General features: G+C 43.4%; 1 protein-coding gene and 1 pseudogene across 1 annotated transcript in view; both read left to right on the top strand.

Annotated features, from left to right (window-relative positions):
* LOC109839095 (FT-interacting protein 1-like) overlaps positions 1-397 on the top strand; it is a 2,048-nt gene extending 1,651 nt beyond the window's left edge. The window contains 1 exon segment of the mRNA XM_020407529.1: positions 362-397. Within this exon segment, the coding sequence (XP_020263118.1) occupies positions 362-397 (36 nt within the window).
* Positions 7,815-8,758, top strand: LOC109839094 (annotated as a pseudogene).

Below are 27,735 nucleotides of genomic sequence, written 5' to 3'. Positions count from 1 at the left end.
AGAAAACCCATGCAGTGATAATATAGTATACAAATTCCCATATTTTATACTGTCGAATGCTTTATGCCAATTTCAATTTTGAAATACAAGCTCTGTTTACCATGCTTCCTAGAGGAATCTCTAACAACTCTATGTGCCAATAAGAAACATTTCGACCTAATTTGTCTACCTTGAAGAAAGCATTGCATTATTTGAAATCAACTCACCCACCACCAACTTCAATCTGCTTGCTTAACATCTTTGTAATAATTTTGCTAAATAACATTGCGCCAACACAGATAGTAGGTCTATAATACTTGATGCGACGTTGGCTTCTTTTGATTTTGAGTACTAGAGTAGAAAAGTTATTTATCTGTTTTAGAATCTACCTGAAGAGAAAAAAGATTTTGACAGCTAGATACGCACATCATTCCTTGATCAACGTCAATTGTGTGATAAAAATAACGCCTGTTTAAAACCATCTGGTCCTGGAGCCTTGTCTGGATTCATTTGAAAGATCTCTTTTAATTCTCCTTTGTTATTGATTTCCTTTATACTAACCATTTGCTTAGCTTCAAGAGGTAAGGATTTTCTTCAGCTGCTGACTTAGGAAACACATTCCCATGTATTAGTTTTGATGAAAAGTCATCATAAAATCTGGAGCAAGCAACTTCAACTTGTCAAAAGCAAGAAATAGCGAGCACCATCTTTATCAATAAGATTCCTGATATTGGTATTTGCAAGCAAAAATCCTTGTTTGATTGCACATTATAAAAGAATTTTGTGTTTTCTATCTCCTTGTTGAAGCATAATTGCTCTACTTATTTTGTTCTCAACTCATTTTCTTCCTTATAAAGCCAACCACTAAGCTCATATGATACTTATAGATTCTTAAGCCTGCCAGTTCTTCATTTCCCATATCATGCATTTAAATTATTCTGATAAGGTCTCTAGCTGTTTGGATAATTTAATAATATAGCACCTTGTTGAAGCAAATAAGATTCTTTAGTCATTGCTTAGACCTAATTTAAGATTTTTAAGCCTTTTAACAAAAAATGAACATAGGATGAAACCATCAAAATGACTTTCCAGACCACTTTGCATCACTTCGTCATATCCTTGGCATTGTACCCAGTAATTAAAGAACCTGAAACGCTTCGCGATCTAAATTTGTGCAGGCCACAAGTGAACAATAGCCAGGGGGTGCATCACTTAGAGGATGTACTTTTATATTCTATTAAAAGCATGAGAAATTTATACAATCAATTGTGGAATATATATATATATAATATAATATATATATATATATATTATATACTATATATATATATATATATATATATATATATATATATATATATGCAGTTAAAACAGGTAGATATATACAAAACATGCACAGCACAGACAAGCCTGTGCATGTTTTGTAAAACCTGCAGCTTCACAGGAGTTCAACTTCCGTGAATTTGTCGTCTAAATTTCCCAAAGAGCGAACTCCCGCTGGATTTTTTTAATACTCTAACAGACTTCACGGGATGTCAACTTCCCGTGAAGTCTGTTGTGTGCAGCTAAATCTTCACGGGGAGTTCAACTCCCGCCTGAAGATTTTTGAAGAAATTAATCTTCACGCGGAGTTCAACTCCCGGAAGGAGTTTCGTAAATTTTTTTCAGGAAACTGACCTGGTCTTCAACGACAGGGGCTGAAAACCAGGTCGTAGTGCGGTTGAAAGGGCGTCGATTTTTTGTAAATAAAAGGTCCAAATAGGGACTTTTTCAAAAATTTTGTCCACCAATACTGCTTTGAATATAATGGCCTAATGATTCAAAGAAATTATTCGGTAAGATTCAATGGAACTATAAAATAAATTACCAAACAAAATGGCCTTTGGTCCAAGCCATTACTAAAAGCGACAGTCTGTTTTCTCGATTTAAATTATTCTGAAAAAGCAGCTAAAACGCCTCCACTTCATTCAATCTATTAAGAAACTACTTGTAGGCGACGTCATTTATTAAATCAATAATATTACGTTCTCAATCTACACTCGCCCACCCTCACTCAGCCACTCTTCCTTTGAGATCGTATTGAAACTAATTTTAAAAATAGCTAAGTCAAAATTAGTAAAAGCCTTCAGTATTTTTCTTTAAATAAAAAAGTTGAACTTGACTAGTTCTTGGAGGTTATGAATTGCGAAAAGGACTAGGACAATGTGATATACCTTCAACAACATGGCTTTTGCATTGTTTTGGGAATTTTTTTTTTAGAAATTCGTCTATTGAAGGAGTTTTTTATTTTATTTTTTATTACCCCCCCTCCGCCCCCCTCCTCCGCGAGTTGCAAGATTTTTCATTACTGAAATTTATATTAATTCCTATAATATTAATTTTTAAGCGAAAAATGCTTCCAGCTCCCCAAGTTCGTAACATAGTATTGCTTCCTCTCCCAGACTTTTTCAGACGCTTCTAAAAACCCCCAATCGTAATAACTGTGTTCTGAGCCCCTAAAACACAAAAGCCCAGAATTTTACACAGGTAAAGACTATAATACACACTTCTCTCTCTAATCATTAATATTCGTAATAACCATACAATCCCCCCTCCTCTCATCCTCCTCTTTCCCCACCATTTTTGCCCTAGCCCTCTCTGTTCCCTTCTGCAACCCTCGTTGGCGGTCCGAACTCCTCTTCCGGCGTCTCACGGCTCGACCCCTCGTCTCATGCTCGCCTGAGCATCCTCTCATCGTCACCGCTGATCCATGCCGGCGCACCGCTCGACGCCCCCTCGCTCGACCCCTCGCGCCTTCGCTCGCTGAGAATATTTTCATGAAGCTCAGACCCTCAACTTTAACCATGTACCCTGCCCCCAGCCTGGCCTCGTTCCGAGGACGCATTGAGGTTTTCCTCATGTTAACTATTGCAGACGGATTTTTTTTACAGCACCCAAGCTCTTGGAGGACACCATGAATGCCACACAAGCTTGGAGCAGAACCTAGCGAAGAGAGAGCAGAGAGATGGCTAAATGATTGAATTGCATCTCGTAATGACACTGTGGCCGAAACTTGATGTTCGTTTGTAGCTTCTGAAAAACTAATGCATCTAGATTTACTAGCCAACAGGAGTTTCTGGCCTGTCACATGTTTTTCTTTTTGCGGATCTTTCTTATTTTCCCCCCCCCCCCCCCCCCATTCAAAATAAGTTTTCCGTTCGTAAAAGAATGGCCTCTTCTCTTCTTGCAGTCAACGATAATTTTCTTTCTTCACGTTTAATATACATGTATCAATGATAGTTATCTTTTCTGTTTGCCAGATACATGTTACGGCTTGTTAAGGGTTAAGGGTTGCTTAAGATTACGGGTTGCTTGTTAAGCGTTACGTGTTGCTTGTTTAAGGTTACGGTTTGCCCTTGGTTATGAGGTTACGCGCATTGATTGTGAAGATTAAGCCTTAACAACCAACCCGTAACCTTAACAACCAACCCGTAACCTTAACCAATCAACGCGGTAACATTCAACAACCAACGTGTAACCTTAACAAAGCCAAACCCGTAACATTCACAAGCAAACTCGGCTAAACCTTCATAAAAATAAAAAAAAAGAAAGGATAGAAAAAAAAGCCTTTAATTTTTTGCTACTCTTTACTATAATAATTCATAACTGTCATAAAAATAAAAGGCCGAAGTAACAATTCTACACTTTCCTTCAGAAAAGTCTGCTTACAGCACCACATAAACTGGCCCAATTTGTATGATTACTTTACATTTTACACTCAACACTCACTCGGAGGAGCGGTGGACTGCCATGGTTTGTTTTGAGCACCGTTGACAAAAGGTAGAGGAAGAAGACGATGTGCATACATTTGTTTTAGCGTTAGTGGGAGTGCAGCTAGATTTCGTAATAATCATTTCACTTTTAATTTTAATAGAAATTTTCAAAAGCCCAAACGATTTTATGTGTTGGTTGTTAAAGTTATAGCATTGCTTGCTTAAGGTTACACTGTTGGTTGCTGTTTAAGCCGTTACTGTTGTTGGTTAGTTAAAGTTCATACGCCGTTGGTTGCTTAAGGTTTCGGTTTGCCTTACTTCAAGGTTACGCGTTGTGGTGCTTGTTAATAGGTACGCATTTTCAAAAGCCAAACGATTTACAGTGTTGGTTGTAAGGTTACAGGTTGCCTTGTTAAGCCGTTATACGTTGGTGTTAAGGTCATGTCGTGCAGTTGGTTACAAGTTATACGCGTTTGGTTTGTTAAGCTTTTGGTTGCTTGTAGCGTTACACGTTTGGTTATTAAGCGTTACGCTGATTACTTGATTAGGTTACGCCGTTAATGCTTAACAACCAACGCGTTAAACTTTTAACAACAAGCCCGCTAACCTTAACAAGCAACCACGAAACCTTTAACTAACCAACGAAATCATAACCTTAACAAGCCAACGCGTATAACCTTAACAACCAATACTATTAACAAGCAACGCGTATGAACCTTAACAACCACGCGTAAATTTTCCTGCAGAAAAGAGAATGAATGAGTATTTAACACACACCGCAAAAGTTGTATGAAAGACATAAAGTACAATAATATTCAGAACGACAAAACACTTAGATGCGTGTGGGGGATGATGGACCTGAAGCGGCGATGGAGGCAGGGGGCTTTGATTGTGGCCGTCTGGGGGAGAGGATTAGGTTGGGAACAGAGGCCTGCAGGGGTTGAGCCATGAGCCGCGCTGGATCGGCCGGTGCGACACGGAGGATCTCGCGCGAGCCGGCAGGCGAGGGCGCGAGGCGTTCGAGACCGGAGAGAGAGCTTCGCGCCGCACGAGGTTGCAGAAGCGGACGAGGAGCGCTAGCGCCAAAAATGGTGGGGGAGGAGGAGGGAGAGAGGAGGCGATTTTGTATGGTTACTTACGAATATAATGATTAAGAAGAGCAGAGAGAATGGCGTTATTATTAGCTTTTATGTTGTAAATAATTCCTTCGGAGCTTCTATGATTTGGGGCCTGCAGCAGCATAGTATTACGAGGAATTTGGGCGGTTTTAGGAGCGTTTTGAAAAAGCTTGGGCAGGACGGAAACATATTGTTACGATTTGGGGGCTGGAAGCATTCCTTCTCCTTTTTTCTATTTTCTATCACATATGTGTTCCACATTCAACAAGATTGCCAAAACCATCTCGCGGCTTTTCTTCCCAAAAATCAAACTGAGATATGTATGACACATGTAAAATTTTGGTGCTGTGAACAAACAATTATTTTCAGTTTGCAAATTTCCATTGCAGCTAGTTTCTAGTTTAACCAGGGAATATAAGAACCCCCAAGGCAAGGAACATCATACACTCCCACCACTCCGACCCCATCTGTCTTCTTCCCTACCTACGAAAACCAAACGCTCGCACACTCCCTCCCTCCCTCGTCCCTCTGTCTCGCTCTCGCGCCACCCAAATCAATCGGAGGAACGCGCCATGAACACTCGCCGTCAAGGTCCTCGACGCCCACGATCTAATGGCCAAGCGAGAGGCACGGCTCCTCCAACCCTTCGTCGCAGGCGTCGACTTCGACGGCCAACTCCACCGACCCAAACCAAGTTTAGAGACCTCAACCTCAGTGGAACCAAAACCCTCGTCTTTCAGTCCTCCCCAGGCCCTGATCCAGAACATCGCCGACCAATCGTTCGCACGTCTCCCTCTTCCACGCAGCCCATTCCGCTCTAGCCTAAACCCTCCTCCGCGTCCGCGCGCGCCTTCCTCGCGCGCGTCCGCGTCTCGGCGTCTCCGTCGCCGCCCTTCGGCAGACTCTGAAGGCCCAAGTCACCCGCTTCCCCTCCGAAGAAGCGCGTGGGATTTTCTCCAACATCTGGCGGGCTACATCCGCGCTCTCTTGTCTACCCTGATCAACCCGCCGTTCGTCGCGCTCCCTCTCCGTCTCCAAACTCCGGTGCCGGGTGAGTCCTACCCCGCTCCGTACATCCGCCGCCGACGAGAAAAGAGGAAGAGTTCCAACAAAAGCGTGCAGGGAGGAGGAGGGGGCGTAAGAAGGAGAAGTAAGAAAGGGGAGCCGCCGAGAGTTTCCACTCCGTCCCAGGAGCAGCCAACACCCCCTCGCCGCCGCCTAACGCCCAAGACGACCGAAATTCCGCGCCGCTCCCCGCGGCGGGGGGCGACCTGCGCCTCCGCCGGCGGTGATGAATGCAGATGCAGGGGGATGAACCGCCGCCAGAGCGAGTACGGCGCTGATCGCAGACGAGACCGCCGATCGCCGCGTCGATCCGGGGCACCGCGTCGGGCCGACAAGATTTCGTCGACTACGACCTCGTCGAACAAATGCACTACCTTTACGTCAACGTCGCTTGAAGGCCGCGGATCTTCCGCCATACATCACCGGCAGCTCCGACCCCTACGCGAGGTCAGCTCGGCAACTACAAGGGCACGACCCGGGCATCTCTGAGAAAAGACCCAGAACCCCTGTTTGCCCGCCAAATCTTTCGCCTTTCTCCCTGAGAAAAGCTTCAGGGCAATTTCGTGGAGGTCACCGGTCAAAGACAAGATTTGGTTAAGATGATTTCGTCTGGCGAACGATTTGTGATGAACATTCTTTTTGGAGCTTGCCTCTTCGGGTCCGCCCGATGCGCCGCTAGCTCCCCGCAGTGGTACAAGCTCGAACAGGCAAAGCGCGGATAAGCTTAACCACGGCGAGATCATGCTCGCCTGTTTTGGATCGCGAGACTCAGCGCCGACGAGGCGTTCCCTGGAGGCTTGTGCTTCCGACGCTTCACTGATTGGATGCAGCGGACTGGAACCAGACTCGATCCAAGGCTCTTACTTCTCCCCGAACCGATACTTTACTTGGTGTCACCGTCATCGTAAGCTCAGGACCTCGTATCCGTCGAAGAGTGAATCGGGGACTCACCGAAGAACCTGGTGATTAAGATCCAGTTATGGCGAACCAGATCGAGCGCGACCGGAGTGTCTAGATCGCGTTAACCCGGTGCTGAACCATGACTTTTTGTTTGCGCTGCTGAGCCTTACGAGTGAGCCGCTTGATAATATCGGTCGAGGCATCGGGTTGGCGGCGAATAAGGCCGAATTACGTGGCAGGCTGCTTTTTCCGGGTGATGCCGCTTTTAAGAGGACTGACATTACAAGGCATGTCGAAGGCCGCGTGGCTGATTTTTTGGGTTGAGCCGAGATTTGCGAAGAAGGACTTCAAGAAGAAAGAGTCCAGGTTTCAAGCAAAATTCACTGAGAATCTCTCTTGAACGCGGGTACCATGTCCTCGACGAATCGACGCATTATAGCTCGACCTTCAACCGTCCAACAAGCTACTAAGAAAGCCTAGTATCGGCTTTGCTTACTCGGAATCTCAGCCCCCCAATTCTGTCGATGAAGGCGAAGGAAAGGGCGAACAAACCGACGCATACTGTGTCGCCAAAGTACGGGTCCAAATGGCGTTCGGACACGTACGTTGCTCGACACCTTGACCCGAGATGGAACGAGGCAATACACTTGCGCAGGTGTTTGATCGCTTGTACTGTGATCACAATCGGAGTCTTCGACAACTGCCATGTCATGCGGCAAATAACGGCGTAATGCTCGGATCAGAGGATCGGAAAAGTCCGAATTCGACTATCTACACTTCGAAACCGATCGAGTCTACACACATCTCCACCCGCCCTGCTCGTCCTCCACCCTCCGGTCTTAAAAAGACCGGCGAGCTTCACCTAGCGCGTCCGATTCACCTGCACAGCTTTTGTCAACATCGGTGACCCTCTACAACCAAAACCTTACTCCCCTCAAAATGCACTACGTATCAACCAATCTCAGTCATTCAACTGCGATCAGACTCCGTCACCAAGCCGATGCAAATCTGTCGCCACAAGGGCTCAGCCGCCGCTGAAACCGCCCCTCCGTGTCACGAGGCAGTTGAGTACATGCTCGATGTCGACTCCCACATGTTCAGCCTCCGTCGGAGCAAAGCCAACTTCTTCCGAATCACGTCGGTGCTCACTGGCTTTGCTGCAATCGGCCGGTGGTTCGATGGTGTCCGAAACTGGCGGAACCCGATAACTACTATACTCGTCCACACCTTATTCTTGATTCTCGTGTGCTATCCGGAGCTCATCCTCCCCACGATGTTCCTCTACATGTTCGTGATTGGCGTATGGAACTATCGGTACAGGCCGAGGTCGCCGCCGCACATGGACATGAAAATGTCATGTGCGGAGGCGGCGCGCCCGGACGAGCTCGACGAGGAGTTCGACACGTTTCCGACAACAAGGCCGAGCGATGTTGTCCCCGGATGGGCGGACTGTATTTAATCGGATTGGAGCGAGCGTGGCTGGGAGAGTGCAAAACGGTGATCGGGGACTTCGGCGCACGCAGCGGCGAGCCGGCGCAGGCCATACTGAGGGCTGGGAGGACCTCATGAGAGGCAACGATCGTTCGTCATAATGATGGCCGTGATTTTGGCGTTCGTGCTCTACGCGACGCCGTTTCAGGTGATCGTGGTTGTTTTGGGGTTGTATTTGTTGAGGCATCCTAAGTTCAGGTCCAAGTTGCCGTCCGTGCCGTATAATTTCTACAGGAGGCTACCGGCGAAGTCTGATATGCTTTTGTAAATTTGAAAAGGAGACGGAGGAACATGCACGTGCCTGTAAATTTGTTTTATTTATTTTTTTATTTTTTGGTTGGTTTTTCTTAAATTTTGGAAGCTTCTCTAAAAGCCTTCTCAAAGAGTGTAGCCTTTGTAAACTTCCATGTTTTTCCTTCTCAGATTTGTGAAAGAGAAAAATGACGAGTCAAGTTTAAGCAAAGTTCGTCTTCTTCTTCTTCTTTTTTTCTTTTTCTTTTATGTTTTTTTATTTTAGAGAGGGAAGATGCAATTGTACTTTATATATATATATATATTATATATATATATATATATATAGTATATATATATATTATATGAAAATGATTGGGCACACCTCCAAACCACATCCCAATCCACACCCCCTTCTCATATGCTACAGTACACCCAGGCCCACATGAGATTTTAAATTTAAAATCTCCATGTAGCAGCCCCGGTGTTGTACTTGTAACATATGAGAGCGGGGGTGTTGATTTAGGATGGTGGTTTGGGCGGACCCTATGCCAGCCTTTATATATATATAGTATATATATATAATATATATAGTAAAATATGTGTGTGTGGTTGTCGCGTTCTTTTTTTTTCGTCAATAAATTGTTAGCATTTTACAAATTAAATTACAAGAAACTTCCTTCTCATGATAATACAAATATAAATGATCAGTAAAAGGATCTGTTGCAAGGATTCCAATTTATCAAATTTGATACGCTCATCAAGTAAATGATTTATCAAGACCACAGTGCACAGGGGACCACATCAGCCTTGGAGGCATCTAGCAACAATGTTGGTATATGATTAATTAACTTTCATGACAAAGAGCATGAGACGTATAAGGGTGCTTTTGCTATTGTTTTTTCTCTGGTTGATTATTGACAAAAAGGCAAATCATATTTGCGAAGCGTTGTTGTGATGTCGCGAAGTTGAGAGTGACGTAGAACCAACTAGTAGGTCACTTATTAAAAAGGCTTTAGGAAAATGATAGAAGATAGATAATAGTATATACTGCCAGAGTTCTGTCGACTATTTGAATCTTAACTTTATATAGACGGCGAGACCACGGGCTATTTGTATTGAAGCCTCAAAGAAAAGGAGCTCTGTCCTCTTCCCTTTACTTTAGTGGGGTTATTGGTTATGATTTTTTTTTTGGACTAGGATTTTTTTTCACTATACTGTTAAGGTATGGTTTATAATTAGGATTTGAATTTTAGCTTTATGATGCTATTGGTTGTTTAGAATTACGATTAGGACTAGGATTTTAAAATCTAAATTCTAGTCCTACTCTATACATTCTAGTGAGAAATTTTCAAAAAAAAAATTCATGTTAAAATTAGAGGACTGTAATCTTCCTCCTAGGATTTTCTCTCTCCTCTTGGTCCACGTACATTTAAAAACAAACACTACTAATTAATATTTACAACACATTTCTAGTTAATATTAATATTTAATATTGTATAGTTATTTAGTAAAATATTAAATATATTCATTTTAACTATTTATAATTAAATATTTAATTAATACATAAAATGTAATAAATCCAATACTTAATATTATTTAACTAATTTTATATTTACTGTATGTAATCATTCAATATATTTAATATAATATATTATGGTGTTTTCAGTCGCCAACTTATGGCCTCGCCGATAACAGGCGAATATCACCCGTCACACAACATTTAGTCAACTCGACGCTTAGGACAGCCAGGGTTGACCTAGTCGACTCGCCAAATCAACATCTCGCTATGTCGAATCAAATGACAATACTTGTCGGTCCTCTCATCAAATGCGACTAACTACAATTCCATTCAACCGGTTAATTAGCTGGCATCTCGCTGCGTCAACTCGAAAGGTGTTACTTCTCAGCACCCCTCGATACAAGTCAAAAGGCATCTTCGACCTCGAACCATCACATAAAATGCTTGGCAGACGCCATCATTTCTTCGTCCCCGACACTATTTATAATACATCGGACCACGTCGGCTTCGTGTGTCACCTATCTCATCTCATTAATACCGAAGTGATAGTACACATCCCGTGACCACTCTATGACCGACATCTGTAAAGTTAATGCTGACTCAGTCGCCAGCTCAGGCTCAGCCAAAAAGACTATAGAGTACCCCTCTTGCATGACTAAAAAACTATTACAGATGCAAAGGTAAGCAATTTCTTAGAACTTTTCTCTGTTAGGTCTCATGTTCATGAGCCTATTGTATGATCTAGTTTTGATGATTAATAAATAATTACTAAAATCGTTTGTCGAGTGTTTGTATTTGCTTGTTAGGAATTCTATACAAATATCCTCTGTCAGAGGTTGGTTGGACTTGCGCCTTCACGATAATACCTAAAGGAGGTTGGAGAAAATCGGAATGACGCCGTCACAATTCAAGTCAAGATTTATCATCGCTTCATCCACAACCAAAACGAGCTTAATTGAAGATCTATAGCTTGGGCATAGTGTTTTAGGTTTATACTTTGTGTGTTTATACTTAGAGCTCAAAATTCATTCACACACACATTTATTTTGATTTATCGTTTGTTTTGATTTATCACTGTTTTGGATTATAGACTTGACAATACTACTTCATATCATTTCTAAGTCCATTAATCCATACAAAAGGATTCCAAAATGTGGTTGAAATCGTTTTGACAAAATCAAGTGTTTAAATGAACTACTATTTTTGAGATTTTGCAAAATTATGATTTTTCACAAACGAGAAATGAGATTTGAAAATTTTATTTTCTAACATGTTTATTTTCATCAAAATAATCATTTCCCCAAGTTTCCCAATTTTTGAAATTCATTTTTACTATTTTTAAACACACTTTGAAAATCAGTTTTACTGTTCATATATGGGTTGTGCATGTTTTTCAGTCGACCGATACTGTTCATCAGTCGATTGTAAACTGCTCTGCAATCATTAGTTTTGTTTCTACTCAGTCGATTGATCTTTATCAGTCGATCGAAGCAGCCTATTGTTAGACCCTAGAGAGGGGGTGAATAGGGTCAATATTAATCTAATTTCAATTTTATGCCAATTAAAAAAAACTTTATTGATTAATTAATTCTTGCAAAAGATATATGAATGAATTATGAGCAAGAATGTAAAATACAAGCACAAAATAAATATACACAAAGCAAACTCAAACATAAGATATGATCACGGAGTTCGGTCAACCCTTGACCTACGTCTCCGCTCCTCACCTCGAGGAGATATCCACTATATCGACACACCCAGTTTGGAAGCCAGAACTTCTCTACACACTAGTTCACCGAAAACTCTACAAGACAATCACAATGTACATACACAAACTACAACCTCAAGTGTTGGTCCTCACGTATCGTATCCCTTAAATGCTCGGCTTTACTACCTCTCACTAGGCTTTACTACCGACGCCACTCCTCTTGATATCGACTATATCCTCACCACACACTCCTCTTGGTGTAAATGTGTATTACAAAGTGATACTCACAAATTTAGCTCCAATATAATAATTTGTTCTCTAACAATGAATGAGAACATAATGAAGCCCACTCTCACTAAATCACTCACAACTATGCAACAATAAATAGAATGAATAATATTATAAGTTCAATAAAAGTGTGTGTGATAAATGAGAACAATAAAATTCTAACTCAAATAAAACTAGCTAAGATATGAATATGAAAATAAAAATAATAAATAAGCTAGATAAAAGAGTTAGAAATCTTCTCTATAAACACAAGGAGCTGTAGATATGATGATGATGATGAATTCCTCAGTTAAAATCAAAAGCTTCATCCTTGTGAAAAACTCCTCTTTTGAAACAAAACTTAAAACGATGCTTAAACACAAACTAAACTCTTTTAAAACTTGATTAAATAATTTTCTTAGTTACTCGGAAGTTAGAGGGTATGGAGTATATATAGAATCATAGAACAACCCCCAAAACCAAGAGAAAACCAAGGAAAAAGACAAAAAAAAGGGAAACCTAAAAATCTGGAAAAACTAGTCGTTGGAAGCTTATCAGTCGACTGACGTGATTCATCAGTTGACTGATGAGCTGACTGTTGTAAGCGGTTTGCAGCTCGTCGGTCGACCGAAAGAGCTTATCAGTCGACTGAAGGACCATCAGTCGACTGATAGAGCGTCAGTCGTAGAAACAGAAACTTTTAGCACTTTCTAGACGAGTTCATCAGTCGACTGATAAAATCCATCAATCGACTGATAACAGGTTATCAGCCAAAAATAAACAGTAAATCTGTTTTTCAAACCTCTTTTAAAAATAGTAAATAAATTCCAAAAAAGGTAAAACTTTGGGAAAGTTTATAAACATGAATATGAACATGTTACAAAAAGAAATATTAGAATTTTACTTACCATTTGTAAAATATCATTATTTTTGTAAAGTGTACATAATACATGTTTTTGATGAATCATGAAAATGACGTTTGACATGTAAGAATATGTGGAAAATTTATGAAATATTTTTATAAACGTTATAAAACATGAAAGTAATGTAAAAAATATTAATAAACCAATATTTCATTGTTTTCTTAAATAAACTCATTTTGTAATAAAAATCAAAATTATGTGTGTATATATATATTGAGCTTGAAATATATTCACACAATATACGTTACAAATATACCTAAGTGATTGCGCACACAACTTGATCTTGAATCTTTAACTCTGATATGAATGACTTTCCATCATATATGGATATCCTGTAAAAAGAAACAAGACACAACCACTAGAAAATAATTTTGCTATAAATTGTTTGGCAAATCATCATCAAAACAATAGGGCCAACAATCTCCCCCTTTTTGAATGACAAACAATTTATAAAATGTATATAAAATCTAAACATGAATGAAATATGAAACCATCATCCTTTGGAAGGGCGAGTGTAGGTGTCTAAAAATACCTCTAGGTTCCCGCATGCAGCTTGAGACAGAGAAAAGACGATGAATATCACTATCCGAGTCACAGAAGATTATTTGACGTCGACAAGTGCATGAAGTGAGTCGACGAACCGTGTGAAGCAACGAAATTTCAGAATAACGGAAACACGAACTGATCAGAAGCTACACTTCTTTTATAAAAGACGAAGTGCTCTTTATATCCCGTCTGCTCCACATATGATCCAACTATAGGAGATTGTAGATCTCCTCGTCGGCTTTCCTATGCACTTTGAATCATGTAATTCCGAGTTCGGACGTCAAAGATACGACAGAAATGGACAGAATATACAAAACAATGCTCCAGGCCTCAGCGAGACACCCTCAAGTGTCTCAGCCATGGCTGAGACACCCACGAGTGTCTCGGCCAAGCCGAGACACCCATGAGTGTCCACACCCCCGAAAATCGATTTTTGACAGTTTTAAGCTGTTTTCAATGTTAACCACCTGGATTTGTTCCAACTGATCTGAATCTATCCAAGAACGTGATAAAGTGATTACAACTGAAGATAAGAGTGAATCGATTGTTCTTATCCAAAAATAGAGGTCCCTAAAGCCTATAAATACAGCCTCAGGGCTTTTATTTTTTCTGATCTGGAATTCTGAAGACTGAAGGAGCACGAATTTCAAAAGAGAGGAGGAGATCGGATAGAGTTCGTCAGCATAAAGAAGAGGGGCTCGTCAGATCCACAGTTCCCGATTCCTTCCATTGAGATCGCGCTATTGCGGTGATCTCGAGAAGAGTGATTATCTTACTGTTGCCGAGATAATTGCTTCAGTTTCTTGATTCCTTCACAAATCAATGAAGCTCCGGATCTGATCTGATCGTTTGGTAGTCTATGGATATTAACATCCCCGTCATAGGCCAGGATCCCATGCAAGCAACGGAGGATAAAAGTCCATTGCGTTTGTTTTGACGAGAGTTGTATCTTTTTTCGTTTTCATTGTGTAAGAGTCTTATAAAAAGACTATCTTTTTTTCGTTTTTATTGTAACGACTGAAGTTGTAATGTATACATCAATGAAGACATCAACTTTCTCCCCAAACAAGCTGGCGACCATAGTGAGAGCCAACAGCCTAACTGCCAAGGCTGTCGTATCGCAGCCAACGATCAAGATCCTGGTGAATGAAGAGGTCGAATACGAATTCGACCAGCAAAAGTTTGAGGAGTACGTCTCTTCCTCCTCCTCTAAATCTGCCTCTCTTCGTAAGTGTAGGAAGGCCTCTTCCTCCCGAAAGATCCGCTGGTCTTCAGATCTGAATACCCAAGAAGACGATCTCTCCGCTATCGCTACCACAGTTGTACCTAGCAACGATCCGTCGGCGTCCGATGAAGCCAAAGCCACAGATCTGGACACCTTATCAAAGAGGGCTCGTCAGAGGCACCGCCAACGTCTCACCCGCCAATTGGCTAAGGCTTTAGAGCAAGTGGACGGACTCTGCTACCAAGCAGATCTAGAGTTCAGAAAGCGCCAAGTGGCTAAGTCATCGCCACAACAAGCATCAGGGTCCTCCTCCCAACCGTCAACTAACAAATGGGTTCATGTCAAACGAACTCGTTCTACTCTCGAGGAGCGTATCCAGAAATGCCGCGCACTACTTATGCATACACGGATTCTCGCACAAGAAGCACATACATTACAGCAGGAGGAGGTGGTCAAGAAACCACCAAGATCTAAGTAGGTTTGAGTGCTGAAGGCCAAAACAACACATCTACCAGATAAGAGACACCAGTCGTGTCTCTCGCTCGATTCCAGATTCGAGGCTGTTCCCCAGCCTTCGTCAACTTCAGATCCCGCTCCTATTGCTCCCGCACCTCCGGTGAAGCCCTACGATAGCGTGGATCTCTCCAAATCCAGAATTCCGTTGAAGGATCACCTAGGTCCTCTACATGAAGATCAAAACAGATTTGTGGTCAAAGAATGCTTGGGCATGGTGAATGAACCCCGAGCAACTCATCGAACTGGGGGTCGTACTCTCCCTTGCAATAAGTGTGAGCCTTCTCGTAAGGAGAAAACTCCTATAACTGACTGCCTCGGACTACGTATCGAAGTCTAAGAGCCCGTTGAGATCACACGCTCACGAAGGCGTAGCTCAAAACGTGTGACTCTTGACAGTGCCAACAAGGCGACGAATCCTCAGAAGGAAACATGTTCTTAAGACAACGACATTATACCTGAGAAGTCATGTCAACACACGATAAATTGATTCGTTCATCATGCCGATGAGTTGTACTATCAGGCTAAGGGTACAAACAGATCTCGAAAGAGAGATACCCGGGAGACGGACTTTTATTGTCCGTGCGTCAAACTCACCAGGGCAGTATTATCAATGTGTAACTACCCCAAGACTGCTCCACATAGGGTCTCGATATTCCAAAGGCTTTCCTCTGAAGCGTCAAAAACTAAGCCAAGGCGTTTTCGTAGAAAAAGATCAGCTGCATAAGATGACGAATTCCCAGAAGTCACTATCAGTATGGTTAGTAAAGGGAAGTCAACACGAAGTTTTAGTCCCCATTATTTTTCAAGCGTATCCTAACGTATAACTCGGTTACGCACGGGAACTACTAGACGTAGGGACTATCAGAGAATGAATAGAGGATTATCCTCGGAGGATGAAACATCAAATGCCAACTCTGCAGTCGCTTCTGACAAAACGGTATCCAGTCCAGGATAATCCCGTGAAGTATTTATGGTTAACACCGAGGAAGTAGCCAAAATGGTTGAGGATGCTCTAGCTAAGCAGAAAGAAGAATTCAAAATCGAAATGAAAATGACTATGCAGGGGATGAGACAAATACACGACCAACAAATCCGAGCTTTGTCGAATTTGTTAGCCAAACAGCTAGTGATTCAGACATGGATGAATACATCAATGCTGATGACCCTCCCATTGATCAAAACACTGGGGGTGGCCCTACTGAGAATAACAACATCGGGGGTGGTCCCACCAATGATGATAACACTAGAGGTGGCCCCATTGTTCCTCCTCAAAATCGACCAAGGAAGGATACCAGCGAGGATGAAAAGATGAAAGACCTCAAGAGAAAAATTAACGCTCTGATGTCTGATCAAGAGGTGAAGAAGACCGGCATTCCGTGTCCCTACCCGAGAGAGTGGGAGTCGATCCTGTACCCGGCGAAGTTTAACCTAATCAACTTCACGTCATTCAACGGGAAGGGTTCGCCCACTTAACATCTGATCTACTTCAAATCCCACTTGGGCATGATCTTTGGCAATGGAGCCTTAATGGTTCGATCATTCGTTGGCACCCTTCGCGGGCCCGTCTTCGATTGGTACCGCCGTCTTAAGCCTGGAAGCATCAACAGCTGGGACGATCTGGAGAACCTGTTCCTCGCTCACTTCTTTGATGATGAAACCAAGGTGTCAATCAGGATACTCTTTGATGAGAAACAGGAAGACAACGAGATGGTCGACGACTTCGTCAAACGCTTCCGGAATAAGGCGATGAACTGCCGAGATCCGATCACAGAGGACTTCATCCTCCAAACATGCCACAACAACCTCTCTTTGGACGTGTTGGAAGTTATGGGAGTAGCACCGTCCAACACCTTGAAAGAGTTAAAAGTGCAAGGAGAGCAGGCCGACCACTTCCTCAGAAGGAAGAAAGCCGAGAGAAGCCAACCGACGGCTAACCCTCCAAATTCAAGCTTCGTCTCCCGTAGTAAAGGGAAGGCCCCTGCAACTACTGTTGATGCTAATCAGACGTCACAACAACAATCCCGGAGACAACAAAAGACTTCAGGTCTGAGACTCCAAAAAGAGTACTCCTTCAAGGACAAAGACGTTCCAGCTATTTTTGAATCCCTCCTTGAGAACAATAAGATCAAGCTACCACCTATCGTAAATCAGGAGGAAGCTGACAATACTACGGATTCAAAGTACTGTGCGTATCACAGGAGGATCATTCACCCCACCAAGGCTTGCTTCGCTCTCAAGAATAGCATCCAAACCTTGGTTGAAGCTGGCGTCATAACGCTAAATTAAGCCGAATGAAGACTCCGACAAATATACGAGTATAAACCGCTCCTTCCGACACTCCGAAGAGTATACGAGATTAAACTGCTTCTTAATACTCCAACAAGTATACGAGTCTAAACTATTTCCTAATTTTAATGGGAAGTTCCTGGAAGAATATTGTATGTGATATTCTTAAGGATAACCCAATCATTCAGCTGAGTACAATGTTAGACCCAGTTTCACAAAGAAAGCTGGGGGTGAATGTAACGGGAAGTTCCCGAAAGAATGTTATATGTTGTGTTCTTAGGGATAACCCGGTCGCTATAAAAAAATTGATGAATAAGAAACTCCCACTTGGACTCTAAATGCTAGGAGCAATTTCACCAGCTTCCGAGCACTCTTTTGCTGAGATGAGAGTTGACCACATCGTTGGATCAATCTTCCCTCATAAAAAACCTCCTACTGGTGTTGATGATTCATAGTTCTCCACCATAAAGTCCCTCACTGATCAAATTAATTAACAGTGGGTCCACTAAAATTCTTTCTGGTTTAATTCATTCCAACTCACACTTTATCTGTGCACTCAACACTCCAATTGTCAGAGTCCGGACATAATGCTTAGAATTTTAATCTACCAATCCTCGACAATTGTTAAACCCCTTCGTGTTAAGTATTTATTACTCGATACTAAGAACACCCACTGAGTGATTGGTACAAGTCAACACTCCCAATGTGATTTGTACTCTCACTCCCGCTGTATACCTGGTCAAACCTTCTTACAGTTAGGATCACAACCAAAATCTCCTCTCGATTTCTTCCATGAATGAGAGGTCCATGAATCAAACGATCAAACCTTTAAACAGTTAGGATCGTTCAAACCCTCCCATTTGGTCAAACCTTCCTACAGTTAGGGCCAAAACCAAAATCTCCTCTCGATTCCTTCCATGAACGAGAGGTACACTTTCAAATCGAATGATCAAACCTTCCTACAGTTAGGGTCACCTCAAACTCCTATTTGGTCAAACCTTCCTACAGTTAGGGCCAAAACCAAAATTCACTCTTAATAAACGAGAAATTCACCTTTAGTTCGATAATCAAACCTTCTGACAGTTAGGATTATCCGAATCTTTTTTATTCTCGGAGTGGAGATCTCACTCTTAGTTTCACTCTTCAGATTCTCAAAGTGAAGATCCCACTTTGAGTTTCCTTTGCAAATAGAGATAGAATATAAAATTCTTTCTCTCCAACATCGGGTTCGTCTTTGCCCCAAGAGAAGACACTACTTTTCAACTCCCAAAATCTACGCCTAACACGCGTTGCCGGTTTAGTCTTTCACAGATTAAAAAAGACACTGTTTTCGTCGAAAGTTACCTTAGTCATTGATTTCATTAAACTTTAAACGTTACAAATGAATTCAAATAACAAAAGAATAAAAGATTACAACTTTCTTGAAAATAAACACAAGATGCGTTCGTCGTCTCTTGCTTGCGTGGGTCTTTAGCCTGTGACGGGGATGTCGATATTCGTGGACTACCTGGCAATCAGATCAGGTTCAGAGCTTCGTCGATCCGCGAGGAGATCTAGAAACAGAAGCGTTATCCTCGACAAAAGCGAGATAATTGCTCTTCTTAGAATTACCACAACGGGATAATACTAAGGATTGGATGCGGGTGATGTAGATCTGACGACTTTCGATCTCTTATGTTGAAGAACTCGATCACTCCTCAGTTCGACAGGGCTTTGCTAATTCTCCAAAATTCCAGATCTGAAAAAAATGAGGCCTAAGGCTTGTATTTATAGGCTTGAGGGGATAACGGAGCGGTTAAAACCACCTAAAGGCCCAAATCCACATTGGAGACACCCCCAGGGTGTCAAACTGGGGTGTCTCGGCCATGGCCGAGACACCCTAGGGTGTCTCGGCCTTGGCCGAGACACCTTGGGGTGTCTCGCTTGGCCGAGACACCTCGAAGTGTTGAGACGCCGCTTTTTTCGTAGGTTTGTCCATTTCCGCCGTAACTTCTTCGTCCGAACTCGGATTTGAGTGGTTCGAAGTGCGTTAGAAAGCCGACAAGGAGTTCTATCAGCTCCAATGGTTGGATCATCTATAGAATGAATGAGACATGAATGGTATTGTTCCTTTTGCAAATATCGCGGGGCTCCCGATTAGCCCATACCTTCGTTATTCTGAAATTCTGTTAGTCCACGTAGTTCGTCGATTCACTTCAAGCATTCACCGATATCAATCGAACTCCTGTGAAATGGATAGTAACGTTCATCGCCGTTCCTTAACACTGAGCTGTTCGTGGAGACCTATAGGCAATTTTCGATGCCTACAGATACCCCCTCCAAAGTGTTCCAGACTCGTTTCTTTTATAGAAGAGGCTGGAATACTTTGGATGTGATTGGTCCAGCCTTCAGTCGGCATAAAGGACCTGTAGCTAGTTTCAACTCTTGGCTCCTTCGACTTTCGGTCTATCCAATGTTTTGACGAATAGCCGAAGTTCTTCCGGCGCTGCGTTTATCGCTCGGCCATCGTCGGAGTCTCGAGTCTACCACTAGTGAGTTGAGTTTGGCTCGTGTCATTGAGTTGACTTTGAACTGACTACCTCTGTCACATTGTGCTGACTTAGGTTTTTAGATTACCGTGTGTTAACTTTTTGTCGCAACGCGTGGAGTGGCGTTGACCTAGGGTTACGCGTTGACCGGCGTTGACCTTAGGGTTTCGAATGTTGAATGTTGACTTTTTTTGCTGCAACGCGTTGACTGGCGTTGACCTAGGGTTACGCGTTGACCGGCGTTGGCCCTAGGGTTTCGAACGTCGAACGTTGACTTTTTGGTCGCAACGCGTTGACTAGCGTTGACTTAGGGTTATGCGTTGACAGGCGTTGGCCCTAAGGTTTCGAACATCGAACGTTGACTTTTTGGTCGCAACGCATTAACTGGCGCTGACCTAGGGTTACGCGTTGACCGGCGTTGGCTCTAGGGTTTCGAACGTCGAACGTTCACTTTTTAGTCGCAACGTATTGACTGGCGTTGACCTAGGGTTACGCGTTGACCGGCGTTGACCTTAGGGTTTCGAACGTCAAACGTTGACTTTTTGATCGCAACGCGTTGACCGGCGTTGACCTAGGGTTACGTGTTGACCGGCGTTGACCTTAGGGTTTCGAACGTCGAATGTTGACTTTTTAATCGCAACGCGTTGACTGACGTTGACCTAGGGTTACGAAAGTCAAATGTTGACCTTTTGGTCGCAACGCGTTGACTGGCGTTGACCTAGGGTTACGCGTTGACCGGCGTTGACCTTAGGGTTTCGAACCGTCGTACGTTGACTTTTGATCGCAACGCGTTGACTGGCGTTGACCTAGGGTTACGCGTTGACCGGCGTTGACCCTAGGGTTTCGAACCGTCGTATGTTGATTGGTGTCGATTTTGTTGAAACATCCAAACAAACGACGAAAACGGGCGAAATCGGACTTCAAAAAAAGATTCGGGGGCTCGAACTGGGTTAAGACACCCGAGGGTGTCTCGACCTTGGCCGAGACACCCTTGGGTGTCTCGGCCATGGCCGAGACACCCTAGGGTGTCTCGGTTCAAGGCCGAGACTCCCCCCCCTATTTCTTTCTTTTTTTTGTTTTGTTTCTTTTTCTTGTTTTGATTTTGTTTCCTTTTTTGTTTTTCCCCTCTTTCCAAACTCAAAAGAGTCCTATTCCCTCTCAAACTCTCTTTCTTCTACCTCTTACCCATCCACCATTGTTTTCTTTCTTTAAGAACTCCAAAACCCATTAACCTCTCTTCTTTAAAATCCCTCAAAAATTCGGATTTTGTTTTTCATGCCCCCCCTCTTGGCCGAAAATATTCTCTCCTCCAAGCTAGGGTTTTTCTTCATCCTCAAGCTTAAGGGAGGCCTCTTGATTTGGGTAAGCTTCTCCTTCAAAACTCTCTCATTTTTTGACAAAGATTGAAACTTTATGCTTGTAATGGGGGTATGCCACATATTTGTATGCAAAGATCATAGCTTTTTGTTCTCATGAGTTAGAGGATAGGCTCTTTGATGATGGGTTGTGTATGCACAAGGATTTGGGGGGGTTTTATGTAAAATCGACAATAAGGCCGAATTTGAGGGGCTTTTGTGCAAAAGTGGACTGAAATTTGAGATTCTTATGTAAAGGTGGACTGAAATTTGGGGTTAAAATCCCATACCCATTTGGCCAAACTTGAGGGGTGTTTGTATGCAAAGAATCAATGTTGTTTGAGGGTTTTATTTGCAAAAGGTAACCCAAAACTTGTAGAAGGGTATATTTGCAAAAGGGCTGAAATTTTAGGGCTGAAATTCCACAAGTTTAGACCACAAACCCATGACTAAAGTTTTGGGAAAGGTATGCGAAAACTAAACCAACATTTGTGGAGGGGTCTTTTTTGCGAAATTGGCTAAATTTTACAAAAGGGTTTATTTGCAAAAGGTAACCCAAAACTTGTAGAAGGGTATATTTGCAAAAGGGCTGAAATTTTAGGGCTGAAATTCCACAAGTTTAGACCACAAACCCATGACTAAAGTTTTGGGAAAGGTATGCAAAAACTAAACCAACATTTGTGGAGGGGTCTTTTTGCGAAATTGGCTAAATTTTACAAAAGAGTTTATTTGCAAAATTAACCAAAATTGTGGGGTATTGGGGGTATTGGATGAATACATATGATGATCATGACCCAATTCGAGTGTATCCTTGACTAGAATTTTAGCCTTGAATACGAGGGGTACACATATGATGATCATGACCCAATTCGAGTGTATCCTTGACTAGAATTTTAGCCTTGAATACGAGGGGTATTTTGGGTATTTCACCGAAATTTATCATGATCATTGTTTTGCATGCACGAAATTTGTAGGTTTAATTAGGCCTCAACTATAAAATCCTATTTATTCATAGGACTTTAGTTAAATTTCTTAATTTCCTTTTTAAATTTCGGATACTCAAATTCATGATTATACCTGACCTGCTGATTTCCATTGCAGATTCTCGATATCTCCACGTCGACCTCGACTTCCTAGGAGTCGTTCTCGTTCGCAGCATAGCGAGGAAGAGGTTCCCACAGCATCCTCTCCAGCGGTATCCTTTTTTGGGGGTGAGAATCTACATTTTCTGTATCCCTGATTGATCCCTTCGCGGGTCATTAAGGAAGAACCGATATCCTCCTTCGCGGGGATTGAGGTTTCAAGATATTGGTGGTTCCAAAACACCCTCGTTTGGCCCCTTCGCGGGTCATTCGGGAAGGGCCGACACCCTCCTTCGCGGGGGTTGAGGTTTCAGACTTGTTTTGCTTGGCCAATTCAAGTCTTCTGATATATTGGGGCGATTTTGTGTAGTCTTACACCTTATAGGTCGGTGTATGTTATCACGTTATTTACGTGATGATGCATACCGTTCTTCCAGTATAGGACACTCAAAATCATCTCTCCAATTACCCTGTGAATGATCTTATTTCGCTCTTTATGAGATGGATTTAATTCATGGATGATTTTCTGACTCTATCCTTGTTTTGTTGCAGTCGAGTTCCCCACGGGCAGTCTTTCTCCTCATGCTACTACTGGTTGTAGTGGGGAGGTTTTCTCTTCGGTTTCCATCAGGCAGGCTACTGGTCCACTCCCCCAGTTTGATAGAGATCGTTCCGACGAATCCTGTCGTTTGATACGGGATGGAGGGCATCATTGCTTACGCCAGCTGATCACGGATGCTCCTTTTACTGCGGATTCCGTTTCTACTCATGCTTTAAAGAAGCCCAGTTTTCTGTTCGGAGATCATATTGAGGATCCCGCTAAGTTGATTCTTACCGAGGAGCATTGGCTGAATCATGACGAAGGAGCTCTCCTGTACATTCCTTCCATTCCTCGTCAGTGTTCTTTCACTCATTTGGAGGGACATGCCGTAGAGAGACAGATGTCTTGGCATCTTACCAATGATGCTGATCGGGTTCATTGTGGATACACATCCCAACATAAGACTCCTGGTTCTATTGGGTATCATTATATTCGCGGTCTTCGACCAGGGATCATGGGTCTTAATACCGCACCCCCAGGCGAGGTGTCAGCAGCCGCTCCTACCGTGAAGAACTGTTTGGCTCATCTTGGGAGGAGATTGCCTCCACCAGATTTTAGATGCTATGGTTGGGCTTTCTCACAGCCCAAGGGATGGTGGATACACATGACCAGTTACGTCTTGGGGCGTTGGGAGGATAATTTGAAGAGCAGTGGATTGTATGCACCTATACGAGCCACCATGTATGGACTCCCGGTCAGTTGTCGCCATTTCTTAGCGTTATTAGAGACATACATGCCTGACAGTAACACGTTCCTGACTAGCGGCGGAGAGTTAGGGTTGGCCTTACATGAGATGCATCAGGTTTCTGGCCTTCCGATGGGGGATTGCCCGTACCAGGAGTACTTTCCCTCGAACCAGCAATTGGAGTGGTTGAAGAAGGATACTCCTGATATGTACGATACACTTTGGGATCTCACCTGCCATTATCATACCTCTCTGATCAAGGTTTCTGCTCAAGCGAAGAGGAAAAGGCAGATCAGCTTGAAGCAGTTTGTTGTCTATTTGTTCCAGCATTTGGAGGGTGATTTCGACGAGCCCATTCGTAAGTTAGATGTTTTGACACCTACCGCCGTTAATGAGTTGATGGAGAAGGCTGAGGCTTGCTCTTACACCATTGCCAGTGCTGAGGGAGCTTTTCCTGCAGGAACCAAGTTTCGTTCGTTCCTTCGCCGTGCACAGAAGTCCATTGAGCCCCGGACTCTGCTAGCAGGCTATCTTGCCCTCTGGTTGAAGAAGTGTGTCGTTCCGTATCAGCTTTCAGACGCTTTACCTCTCGAGATGCTCTTCCCTGCAGTTCAGCTAGCTTATGGGAGGGAGCTTTCCCTGCTCCCAGCGATGATTGCTGGTATCCATTGTGGGCTTAGGCATCTGGTCAATGGTTTTGCGCAGGTGGGTTCCGAACCGTCGGCCGAGCTTATTTGTGTGAAGGTCGAGCTTCCTTATGCGTATCTGATGGCGTGGCTTGTTCTTAGCACTGTTGATGTCCCTGTTCCTTTCGTGCAGCTGTTGGAGAGGAGCAGATGGCTCGGGAAAACATTCAGTGATGTACAACGAGAGCTTCAAGTTCGTAAGAGCTGGGAGTTCTTCAAGTGTTTTCCTCGCTTTTCAGGTCGCTATAGTAATGTGCTGACTGATGAGGAGAAACCCAGAACTAATCGGACTGCTCTTGACGTTGGTTGTTTCCGCTGGTTGGTAAACATCCGCGTTGGGTATCTCGTTCTCCGGGTGAAGAATCATTGCCACATAGAGCCTTACCTTCCCTGCCATTTTGCTCGTCAGTTTGGCTATGACCAACTATATGTTGGGAATCCGAGCCGTGGTTTGAAGGTTGAGGGAGGGCTTATTGACGGCGTTCGGGCATGGCTATGGACTATGGTGGGCTGCACTGGAGCCCAGTTTGTTCTTCCTTCATCTAGACGTAAGCCATTGATTACTTTTCTCAGTTGCAAGTGGTTCCTTTCTGCCAATGAGTCCATAGGCGTGAGGAGTCTTTCAGAGTTGCAGTCTGAGCACTTGGTTCAAGTCACTATGATGGCTGCTCGTAAGGCTGAGCTTGCTAGGAGACAGGGGAAGAAGCCTGTCAAACCTTCTCTCTCGAGCAGAGACAGGATGGAAGACGATGAAGAGCTCCTCCCTACTGATGATGAGGACGAGACTTCTGAGGAGGAGTATGTGGATATAGATACTGACAAAGAAGAACTTAATGCAGGTTTGTCGTGCTCTTTAGCCTTCTTTCTCCATTTCAATTGGTATCAACGAAAGGTCTTATTCACTTATCCTAACAAAATGACTCTTATCACCCAGGTGGGACAGTCGATGAGCATGAGTCACTCGCTTCTCGTTACGCGAGATCCAGGCCTAGCGGCAGAGTTCCTACACAGGTTGAGACACGTGGCAAGTCCGTACACGAACGACCCGTTGGTTCTATGAGGGCTGGTACTCCGAAAAAGAAGAAGACTGCTCATAAACCACACGTTGGTCGGCACCCCTATGGAGTGGATTTAGGAGACATCGCCGACGGAGAGGAATGTAATATTTTATTGTCTTTATTGCTTTAAGATGGTTCACCTTCTGGGATTCGTAACCAGGTTTTATGTTCCAGGATACTATGAAGACGGCGAACTTCCACCGGATCATGTATTCCCTGGTTCTGATAATATGGATAGCTTCATGCAGCAGATGTGTGACGCTATTCGTGACGATTCCATGGATGTCGATACGAACCTTGATACTGAGCTATGTTCAGGTATATCTAATTCCGATGATACCCTCCTCGAGTAGCATTTAGAAGAGTTAAGGAATCCAAGATTCATTATTTTTTTTTTGTGCTTCGCTTTCTTTCAGGTAACTTGAAGAACCCAAGCATGGATATTGGGGAGAAAGAATTTCCTGTTCCTTCTGCAGGTACCTCTGAGCTTTTCCTTCTTTCTCCATTTTCTTATACATATATCCAACACTTAAATTATTCTGCAGATGTCGTAATAGAGAAGCCAGTTGAGGATGGGGCCTTTCATGATGTAGGTTTCGAGGAACAGGGGTGTGTCTCTGCACCAAGTTTCTCGGGACCCGACATAGGCCTTTCATGATGTAGGTTTCGAGGAACAGGGGTGTGTCTCTGCACCAAGTTTCTCGGGACCCGACATTGGATTATTAGTCGACATGCTGGCTGAACAGGCCACCAGAGGAACCGTGGGACCACCCTTTGAGGGTGATTCATTCACAGGTATACATCTGATTCCCTTCCTTTCGCCTGATCTTTTGTCTGACTAATGAAGGATTAATACTACAGTACCAGTCATTGGGACCGATTCAGCAATGATCCCCGGCATATCTAGTTTACCTCAGAGTGACGGACCTGCAGGTATGCATACGATCTAGGGCGTTGTGCTCCTTTTCATTTGTCTGATTTTTTTGACTAATAGATGGGTGTAATCATAGGACCAGCCACCGGGACTGATACTCTTACGACTCCTGATATTCCCCGTGTATCTGAGGACGATGGGCTTGCAGGTATGCAGATGATCTTATCATCCCGATTCTCCTTATTTGTCTAAATTTCCATTTTGACTAATAAGGAAATGTAACTATAGGACCAGCCGTTGTGCCTGATGTCGCTACAGTTTCTGGGACCGATGGTTTGCATAAAAGCGATGTCTCCCCACCACAGCCGAGAGGTATAACCGATTTGCCTACAGGGGTTGAAATACCCTCTACGACTACTCCTGCCATTATCTCGGGGCCTGTCAGACCTCAGCCCGAAGGGACCTCCGTTGGCGTTGGTATGCTCAGAATTTGTCTTTAAATTTTCTTATCGTATTCGACAATTTCTTAGCTTTCCACACTGTTGCTTGTAGGATCTCGATCATCTCTATATGAGCGTGTCCACGCCTTTTTGGCCGATACCGATCCCGACAAAGACATTTTTCGTACAGACCTCGGCCTTTTTACCGTCTTTTTTAACGGCATGATCGAGAAACTTCTTCATCGAGGATATCGCTTCGATTAGTTCAGGCGCTCCTTTTCTCGCTACATGACGATGATCAGAGAAGAAGGGTACCCAGAGCTGGCCGATTCCTTCACCGCCGATTTTACTGTTCTGGAGTCGGAGATCCGAGAGTTGAAGGAATTGAAGGCTAGTGGGGTTTCTTCCTTCGTGTCTTCTCAGATGGAGCATAGGTTGGCACAGTGGCGCGACCTGAGATCTTCCATGGGCTGCGAGCTTCAGTCACAGGAGAGTTCCGTTGCGCATCTGATGGTTACTGTGGCGAGGAAGGACACCGATAGAGCCGGGTTACTTAGCTCTTTGGATTCCGGCCATGAGGAAGTGGCTAGGTTGAAGGAGGCCTTGAAGCACGCCGAGGAGTCCGTTACTATTATTGCAGAAGACCTGGCTGGATTAGAGCGTTCTCGTGGACAGGCCCTCGAGAAGCTAGGATCTACACAGGAGAGATTGATGAAGCTGAAGAATGAAGCCGTTAAGGTCTTGAGCAGTTCTGAAGAGTCTGTCCGAGCTAGCCTGCAGGCAGAACTTGAGCAGAGTTATATAGATAGGCTTTCTAGTTTAGAGTCTCATGTTCTTAGCCGCCAGCTACCTTCGGGCTAACGAGCTTTTTATTGTATGCTTTGACTTAATCTATTA

The sequence above is a fragment of the Asparagus officinalis genome, chromosome 4, assembly GCF_001876935.1.
Source record: "Asparagus officinalis chromosome 4, Aspof.V1, whole genome shotgun sequence".
In the NCBI taxonomy this organism is placed as follows: domain Eukaryota; kingdom Viridiplantae; phylum Streptophyta; class Magnoliopsida; order Asparagales; family Asparagaceae; genus Asparagus; species Asparagus officinalis.
Note: the sequence above shows the minus strand (reverse complement) of the source record. Positions and strands in the feature narration are given on the sequence as shown.